Source organism: Planococcus citri, chromosome 1 (assembly GCF_950023065.1).
Source record: "Planococcus citri chromosome 1, ihPlaCitr1.1, whole genome shotgun sequence".
Classification (NCBI taxonomy): Eukaryota; Metazoa; Arthropoda; class Insecta; order Hemiptera; family Pseudococcidae; genus Planococcus; species Planococcus citri.
In genome coordinates, this window is record NC_088677.1 from 62,084,218 (window position 1) to 62,094,725 (window position 10,508).

A 10,508-nucleotide genomic window follows, 5' to 3' on the forward strand; every position below is an offset into this window, starting at 1 on the left:
GACGTTTTCATACGAGCAAGAATTTATATTACCTACCGTTTATACGCCAGTTATACAGGACGCGATTTCCAACGTTGATATAGGTGGTTATTTTCCTGTTCATATTTCTCATTTTTATGATCGAGAAAGCTTCACGCTTTGATCTTACACCGCAAAAAAAAACTAACATCTGCTAACGAGAGATATCGACTTTTTACCAAATTACCACCGAATTATTAACCACTGGCGGCGTACTGCCATGGTTGTGGTATCTAGTACACACTACACAGTCACGCATGATAAAATTTCTTAGGTGCACATAGGAATTGCATCGCGTTGGACGGGGGTTGTAACACATTCCAACTGAAATACGCCACAAACCTGGTGTCGAACTGCAGCGGTTTTCCAATCCAAATGTAGAACACACGAGTATCCTATGTGGAATAAAACCTGATCCTAACAAAATATCGAATTATATAATCGACTGTAGTCTTTCAAAGGTTTCGGAAGTATCGGTGAACCACCAAAGTACACAATAAGTACTGGTATCTATCTTGTAATAGTGATGTAATACTCCAAGTTGAACACATATTAGACCTATGGAGCTAGATAGGTGTGGAGGGTATATGCTGTGATTTTATAGGTATTTTACCAGGCGGTAGAAAAAGGTTTTAAGGAAGTGAAAATAGATACTGTAGGTAGGACGATGTCAAGCCAGCTCCCCCTCCCTTCATAACTTACTTCTTGTCTTCCCATTCCAAAAAACAGAAATTATTGTCAAAATATTATAATAATGCAATGCCCAAATCAAAGGATGATATTCCAAAAATCAAAAGCATCATGAAATCAGAGGCCAGATTCTGTAGAACACACCCAGGCGCGGACTGGGTCGGTTGGGGGCCTCTGACAGATGCATCAAATGGGACCCTCAAAATTTTACCTCCTCTCCTTCAAGAATCTTTGTCGTTCTGGTCCTGTTTTTTTTCAGATTCGGATCCTTGAATGCAACTTGTGCAATTGATTTTTGATTCAATTCCGAAAAAATTGGTAAGCCAGACAGGAACAAAACAAGAGGTGGTGGGGGGGGGGAGGCTAGAAATTTACCACGAGAAAAAAATACCATTTTCGTCAAATGACGAGTTTTGAAAGTGAAATAAGAGATGAAATGACAATGCCCATTGATACGTGTAATTCGCATTAAGGCTCATAAAAAATTGTTATTTTCCCTTTTGAATTTATGGAAGTTTCAAAAATGGATTTTTTTTGGTTTATAAAATAGATAGAAATTGACCCGAGCACAGCGAGGCCAAAATCTTTTAAATGTTCGCATTTCGTGAGGTAAAAAACATTTTTTTTTACATTTGTTCATTTTTTTAGCTCACTTGTCAGGGTTTTAGAATTTGAATGATGGGGTCTTAAAAGTTTCAATTTAGTGAGAGCAAAAGCTAGCTTTGGTAGAAAAACAATAGCCTACTTTTTCAGGTGAAAAATGTGTATTTTTGGTTTTTTCATTTTTAAAAATTTGAATATGTACCTATTTGCACTATCCTTACTGCTGAACTATATGCAATTAAATCTGCAATTTCATATTCCCTTGATTTTTCTTTAAATAATGTCATAATTTTTACTGACTCTTTATCTGCTCTTTCATCAATAAAAAACTATAGGTCAAAGTATTCACATCCTATATCACTTGAGATCATTGAACTCCTTCAACCCTTCCAAAATAGCACACCCTTACTATGTTGGATACCTTCACACTCCCAGATTCAAAGAAATGAGTTAGCAGACAAAATAGCTAAACAGGCACACCTCCCCCTCCCCCTTGCCAACATACCAATCCCTCTATCTGAGTTGAAAATCCATTCCAAAACACTAATGCATGAAGCATTTCAATCTTCATGGTCTCAGGTCCCAAGTTCAAATAAACTTAAAAGCATAAAAAACACCACATCTTTATGGAAAACTTCTGAGCAACTTCAACGTAAATCTGAGGTTCTTCTCACCCGACTCAGGACTGGCCACTCCCTTCTCACTCACCAATTCATATTCCTTAAACAGCCTCCACCATTATGCCCAGAATGCAACAACATCCCCCTAAACATTGCTCATTTACTGATAGACTGCCCTTCCTACCAGAATGAACGCTCTAGACACCTAAGTTCTAACGAACTCCAGGTCCTCTTTTCTGACAACCCTTCTCACACAGACAAAGTTATTAAATTTCTTATCTCAACAAAATTAGATAGAAAAATTTTAAATTGTATGTACATACTTAACATTATTTCCTGTATAACCTAATTTTAAGCTTTTCACTCGTAAATACGAGCCTCTAGCCGATAAGTTGCTGTATATGGCTCATTCAATGAAATAAATAAATAAATAAACAATGTCCAAGCGAAGCGAGATCGGAAATTTTCGAAAATTTGTAGGTATTTTGAGATGTAAAAATAATTTTTTTCAAGATGAGTTTATTCTTTTGACAATAATAATTTTAAAATTTGAATGTACATTACAAATTAAAAATTTCAATTTTTTGAAACAAAAGACAAGCAAACTGATCCGAGCAAAGTGAGGGCAAAATAGCTTGCAAAAATTTATGTTTAGACAAAGCGAAAATAGCACATTTTTTTGGTTTCAACATGGCCCCGGTGGTCCCTGCCCCTGAACACACCAAGAATTAATAAACATGACTTGGTACATTTTTACGAGTTTCCTTAGAAAAGATCGAATCCAATCTGTCAAATCTGTCCATCAAAAATTCTGAATTACATTGCAGCATGTAAAATGAAGATGCTTATAATCATGTACTTATATTGGTTCAGAGCATCAATTATGACTCATTTCTAGGGCACTATACTTTTTTGGACATACCAGCATTACCAGCAATGTTTTCTGCTGAATCAGAAGCAATTTTTGAAATTTCTCCTTGGAAAAATTACAAATGAATTGAAAATGTTCTTGATTCTTCATCCCTACGTCATCACTGGAGATGGGATTTTTATGCTTTGCATTTTTTTTATGGACTAGAAAAAGTGCATAATTATTTGATTTCATAAGATCTCCGAATCACGAAATTTCCTCATTGCATATTTTGCATATTATTTTAGACCAAATTGCATACCTACTTGATCATATTTTAGGGGGAAAACCTGCATATTTCTGCATATTTGAGCATTTTCTGGATTTTTTTTTGCATATTAGGTATATGGGAATTTTGCAAAAATTGATATTTTCAAAACTTTTTTCTGTTCAAAAAATCACAACACTGCCAAAATGTCTTCAACAAATTTTTTTATGATGAATATCATATTTGATTACCATTTTTTGAAAACCTGGATTAATTATGAACCCTAAAGAATCAAAAATATTTTTCCTGGAAATTAATGAGAATCACTGTTTGCAGAAAACTCTTTTCCTCGAGTTTTGGTAGAGTAAATTTCTTTGTAATTGTTGCATTTTCTCAACCTTCCGCATATTTTCTAAAATTTTCCAACTTGAGCAGAATGTAGAGGTGGGGTTGAGGATGATCTATACCCAGTTTCTATCCTATTTCGTCCTCAGACACATCTTAATTTCTTCCAAATAATGTTCTCAATTCTCATGGTACTTAATTTTCATCTCTCGATTTCGCAGCAAAATAAATTTTAAGCACGTCTCAAGTTTGAGACCATTCAAGATGCGCTAAACCTGTAAATCCGAATTTTTTCCCCTGAAAGTTTGGGTATGCAGTCAACTCAAATCGAAAAAATCAGAAACATTTTGTCAAACAAGCTCACTTGAAAGCTAAAGCAGGTAAAATATGTATCTCTTATCTACGTACTTTCTGTTAACTACATTTAAAAACACAGCTTACTCGTTCCCATCAACAATTAAGATATTCAGATAAGACGATTCATTTTAATAAAATAATTGAAATACGCGAACGTACTCATCGTACCTACGTGTACGCTTATGCAAACATAATCACGTTTAATTTTTCATTGTAGGTACATATTTATAAAGAAGAATACATAGCAACAATTTTACACATATACATTTTAATTATCTATTCGCGGTTTGCGTGATAATTACGAACACCACATAATACGTGGTTTCATATTACAAATGTTCTTTGCAAAGCTGACTCTGCATAGGTAGATTTTATTTATTTTTTTTAGAAATCCTGGGATAAACGTGACATTTACGTAGAACACCCCTAAGATTTCAGTCTTACGTTAGTCATCTATACATGTAGGTACTTAATAAACCTAGTTTTCTCCCTTAATAGGTATAAGGCTGTGATTTTTTTTTCATAGAGTAGAATAAATGGCGCGTACTTCCTTCTTAACGAGACTGACTCGAAGTCGAACCAGTTCTCTTCATCTTTTGAAAATGTAACCATATTTTAAAACTAATTAGCCAATACCCGAATATTGTTAATCCAAAGGTTATCAGCTTCGATAAGTAACTCGTAAAAATTTATTATTATTATTACGATAGGCAAATTTGTTTAATTAACGTTCGTCCCGACCATGTACCACTGTACGTACACGAAAAATTCAAGGTTGTGTAATTCGAGATCGACGCACTTATGTTCATTTATATAGGTACGTTCCAGATCCATTCATCTTTTGAAAGAGAGCGGAAAAAAAGACTAACAAGAGGTTAACAAAAGGGACACCGAGGTAAAAAGGTAAAGTATATAGGGTGGGATGGAATGAGATGAGATGGGAATTCCACGTGTTTTTATAAGAAAAGGTTTTCAGGGTAATTTTACACTGCGTTGGTATGTTTCAGTTTCCTACTATGAAATATGCCTCGGTTACTTTTATATAGTCGAATTTTTGGCATGGGCAATGGTAATTGTATAGTTGAAAAGATGCAATCTCTTATTTGTTTTCGGATCTTCGGCAAGTATACAGATCGCTACGCACCCGACACCCGTTCATTAAATGCATTTTCGAGTTTCAACGACGACGTGAGTTGTGATGAGATGAACTATTTTTGTATATTCGGCTGCGTTTTATAGGGTTTGAGTTTAGTCTTCGATGAGTCTACGTACGTTTCGAAATACTATATTTGAAAAATAAATCAACGTTTTTATATACTAACATATGCTTGGGTCGTAAATATTGAATTGCGCTTTGCCAAATTATTCACTGTTGTTAAAACGTTAATGTTATCGGAATGATAACACGAGCGAAATGTATCTATTAATTTTTGATTAGCTCGTTTAATTGTGTACTGAGCGGATGCAAAGTGTAAATAAATGACATTCTTTCAAGTTCGTTTTTCGTTGTTGAAATTTTAGAATTAAATTGTCGTAATTAGGTATAGAATTTATTTGGGCAATACTCAGTTTTGTTGAAAGCTTTCGAATTGTGGTGACTGAGAAGGAGAGGCGGATGGTGATTTACAACTTGAGACGAGTATAGATGATCGAGAATGATTTTATGATTTTTTTCATTTAAATGTCAGATATACCGAATAAGAACGACTGCCATAGATCAAAGATTTTACGACTTTGTGAATTTTTGTTGAAATAATAATAGAACAGAGCGGTAGAATTCTAACATTTCATCGATTTATCAACTACATTGGCTTATCAACTTTGTAATGATAATTTCAAAAGGATAATAAATAATGCTATCTATTTTATTTTTTTATACATATAATAACGACACGAAAAAGGTACCTACACCTAGCTACCTACCTAAATAAAATTATCAAGTGGATATTCCCGTTGATATGATTTCACCATTTATCTACGTATTTGAAATAATTCCAGATGAATCGGTCATTTCGAAAACCCCAGTCTGGTGTTTTAAAAATTTTTCAGGAAACGAAAAAAACTGTCTGTGTGCTGTATTTTTATGATAAAACCGTAAAATTATGAGCTAATCGATTGGTCTCATCATTACAAACACTCCAGTACCTTTACCAGAACTCGAAATTCTGTACACTGCGATATATTCCACTGTGAAATACGTGGAATTAATGGGGTTTTCAAAATGATGTTTTTTAAACCCTGAAAAGTGACACGTAATCCTAGAAAATCCCGTAACTCCAATACCCAAAATGATTGAATACGGATTTTCATTCAGTGTAATTGCAGGAGTTATGGGGTTTTCGAAATGACTGACTCAAATATCTACTTATAGGTAATGGGTCACATTTTCACATTGTCTCGAGGTACTCAACTTCAGCAGCGCATACCTCCAAAGCTATGATACTTTAATCAAAACTCATTTTACAGTTTGAAAGGGCATTGCATTTTAAGCTTTCTAAAAATTTTGAAATTTTCAAAAGTTGAAAGTTCAAATTTCAAAATGACGCTGTAAGTGGGAGCTACCTACCATTTAAAATTCTGAAAAAATTACCATAGATAGGTATACCTTTTGATGTTTTTTTCGAAATATTCATTATTCGAGATGGGATCTTTTAATGCATGGAGAGGGAGCATCCCTTCCCTTGAATTTGGGTAAAACTTTAAAAAAAATATGGGGCATGTGATATATCGAATTGTTTGTTTTTGGTGACGCTGAACACGAATATGACGTCAGATTTTCAATTGAACCCCATCCACGGCCCTCAGCACTTCCCCAAAGGGGTAAAAATTTAAAAAATGATTTTAATCAATTTTTTGCGATAATAATTTAGTTTTAGGTACATAACCAATAAATTTAAAAAAATTTGAGAATCAATTGCATCCTATGTATGTAGATTGATTATTATAGAAGTTCATTACTGGATAAATATTCTATGGATAGGATCGCGAAAAAATGGCTATGAGAAGATTTTCAAAGAAATACACTGGAGACCTTTACTTAGAGTTGAGTCACAGAGTGACTCATGCAAACATTTTGGCCCAGGAGATATCCCTGGAAGGAAGATATTTTGTCCACAAACAGGAGGCATTTTCGAACGAGGAGAGTGTTGAAATGCAAATACATATGTAGTTGCAATTTTTCGGTTACCATAGGCAATTTAAAAAAATCAAAAAACTGATGAGTGTTTGGCTAATTTTCTCAAAAAAATTTTTTTTCAACTTAATGTCTATTTTGTAAACAATTTATAAAATTGGATGGTCAATAATCTGATCCAAAACTTTTTTTTTTGAAAAAAAAAAACATCAGAATGTACTTATTATTATTTTAAAAAAATTAGGGTCTTGACTTTGAAAAAAATTAATTTCTCAGTTTTTGTTAATGTTAGGATTGATGACTGGCTCATCCTGAAAGCTAATCATAGTTATAAAAAAATATGAAATCCCATCACAAAAAGGAAAAGGAGTGAAGCGAACCATAATTTGTGTTTTTTTTCTTTTCTAAAAAGCAGTGAGTAGGTATCAAAAGTTCTGAAACGACTACATAATTGGGATTTAAAAGTTCAAATTCACAACAGTTTTGGAAAACGAAAGAAATAATTTTTTCGAGAAATATCACATGAAAATAAATGCTTGCAATGTTATCATTTTTAATTCCTCTTCCAATACCCCAAAGAATATCCCATTTTTGAGGATTCTTCTCAGTTTTCCTCTGTTTTGCAGAGGGACATGAAAAATAATATTTTTTCGTTTTCTCAAAAAAAAAAAAGAACTGTTGTTATTGTTAATTTTTTTGGAAGTTCTCCATCAGAGACGATATTTTTGTCTTGTTCTGGGGTACCAAATCATCTCCCTTTCATATAAATTAGGAAAGCACACTCCTACCTAGTTTTAAATTTTTACTCAAGACACATGTATAATAATTCATCTCCGATAGGAAGTTCTGTAAAATGCTCACTTATCTAGCTTAACTCTTATCATCACTAAAGTTTTTCAATCACTTTTTGAAATTTTTTCGAAAGTTCCAAAATTATAGGATAGGTAAATTTGCTCGCATGAGAGATGCTTGATTTTTTACGAACATTTTAACATAGAATCTTTCATTTTTTTTGTTGAAATTTTGAATTCCAATATTGTACCTACTATGGAAAGGGATTAGCTTTGAGTCCGAAATTTTTTTCAGTCTTTCGATGTACTTAATTTTACAGCTTCTTTTTAGTACCTACCTCAATGGAACTTTTTACTCGATTTGATGAGCATCGTGATAAGTTCTTCATTAAATACCTATTATTTCGAATCAGCTCACATGAACAGAACCTCACACTTACAAAAGACTCAGTATACTTAATCATCTCACAAGAGTAGGTACCTCTACCTTACTTCAACCTTCTCGAGAAAATAATAACCAACATTGAACAATATCGACCATTAAAATATTATGCACCACGTACGTCGTACATGGGGTAGGTATGTACATAAATTGTACTGCATGTACCATACCTCACCATCACCCATTCATACCTGGACCAACATAGGTGAAATTATCAGTTGAAAAATCAAAACTTCAATAAATATCCGACGTTTGAAAAAAAAAAAATAATGAAGACGTCGAAACTCTCGTCAAAGAGAATATCTTTATGAAAAGAAATACATCATGTGTCATACCCCTTGTACACATATTTGTACGCGTATTACAATACAACTAGCTCACGAAAAATAACCCTTTACAAAGGCTACTGAATTATTCAATGTACCCATCTTTCTCGGAATGGTTTTCATTAATCACAAAATCTATTAATATTATTGTTTTAGTAGATACCGACGGAACCGAACCGAACCGGTCAACGTCAAAATATCCTCTTGACCATTAATATCCTCAGCAGCATCGACCACAAAATGAGAAATCCCACAAAGTACCATCATCATACGAGTAGTTCGAATTACAATATACTTAGTTTTCAGGACAGGACTAAGCATACGAACCGTTACCTATACTTATAGAAGTGTATCAGTGTAAAGGTGGCTTTTTGGGTACACTTTGTGTAAAGATAAAAAGACTTCAAAACCAAATAATAGCTTCTGTAAAGATTAACGCGTTTTGGAAATTTGTATTGTAGGTAAATACCTTTACGGTAAGGATAAGAAAGAGAAGATGCGAAGGTTCCAATCGCCAATACCGGCCGGTTATTCAAAAGAATCGCCGATTCCGGGAAGACGCGAATTCGAAGCTGCGTGAGGCTACGAAAAGCAAGTTTTTTTGTCCAGATTTACCGCATTGTTATCATCAGCGAGAGATAACCAACGAAATGTCTATAAATCAGTGACACAGTTTCAGCAAACAGGTGTGAGGCTGATAATGGTTTACGAGTTAGATAACAAATCAGAGCTGTTTTTAACCGATTCATAAAACATTGTAGGTACTGTTCAAGTAGGTAGAAGTATAGAATATAGAGGTACCGGTAAGACAGCTACAAGAGGTATAGAGGTGCAGTCAGCGAATATTTTATGGATTTAGTTTTATTACTTTGTAAATATGTATTTCGAAGTAATGGCGATATGACTAGGTAGAAAAAAGTTCTTGCAGCCTTGAATGACGTTCAAGTGGGTTTTCCAACTTTCAAGGGGCACGTTTTGGGCTTCCGGGGTTACCTGTGCAGTGTGCTTATTAGTTTTCATAAAAAAAATTCGAAGTAGGTACATTTCAACTGAATTTTTTGTTTTCTTCATAACTGAAAAATTAATAAAAGGGGCACGTTTTGGGCTTCCGGGGTTACCTGCTTATTAGTCATCAAAAAAAAATTCGAAATAGTAGGTATATTTCAACTGGATTTTTCGTTTTCTTCATAACTGAAAAATGAAATCTAGCAAAAGAGATAATAGATAGATAGGTACCTGAATTAAATAGTAATCCAATAAGGAAAATTCCCAAAACGAACCGCATTTTCACCTCTATAGATTCTCGAACAAACACACCGAACACTTGCACTCAACAACACTTCAATGAGAAAAAACTCGATTTGAAAAAATTTTCCAATTTCGCGAAAAATATTCACAAGCGAAATATTAATCGAAAAAATTAACAAAATAAATTAATTAAACGTCGAAAAATAAAATTTAAAAAACACGCGAAAATTAAAACCACGCCGTCATTGAACACACCACACCGACTCACTTTCTAGAAGAATATGCGAAGAATAAAATAAACTGAAGTAGTGAAGTGATTCGAACTCGATTTAGGCGCGAGTTGCAACGAAGAGACCATTGTATGTAGTAGTTCGTGTGTGTGGATTGTTGTGGATTAACCAAACGAACGATTCGGTTCGCTTTGGGTGTATTAAAGTGCTAGAGAGGGAAAGCATACGCATACGCCATATTGGTTCGAACCAACGGTTGTAAACATTATCAGAACGTAAGTACATAATTGCATAATTATACAATCTTACTTGTAAAAAATGCAATTTTTTCGATTTTTCACGGGTTCGGGTGTACTTTTATGTACTCTCAAACTGAAGACGATGAAATTTCCATTAAATTTTTGCATTTCGCGAAAAATTGACGATTTTATTTATGAATTAATCTAGTCAAATTAGCTCATATGAGAACTCAACTCGGAATAAATTGGGGGAAAAATTTTTTTGCGCCAAAATGCTCATGATTGTGTCCTAAATGACATACTAAAATCCATCCTAAATCCGCGTGGATCCCCCCCAGACCCCAGACC

At 33.9% G+C, this 10,508-nt stretch overlaps 1 protein-coding gene across 4 annotated transcripts in view; it reads right to left on the reverse strand.

Annotated features, from left to right (window-relative positions):
* LOC135833206 (protein amalgam-like) overlaps positions 1–10,061 on the reverse strand; it is a 172,958-nt gene extending 162,897 nt beyond the window's left edge. For 3 of the 4 annotated variants that reach the window (XM_065346898.1, XM_065346895.1, XM_065346896.1), the window contains exon 1: positions 9,680–10,061. In XM_065346898.1, the coding sequence (XP_065202970.1) occupies positions 9,680–9,728 (49 nt within the window). In that variant the 5' untranslated portion in view covers positions 9,729–10,061. The remainder of the gene's footprint in view (positions 1–9,679) is intronic. The other variant, XM_065346897.1, reaches the window with a different exon arrangement.
* Between the last annotated feature and the right edge of the window lie 447 nt (positions 10,062–10,508).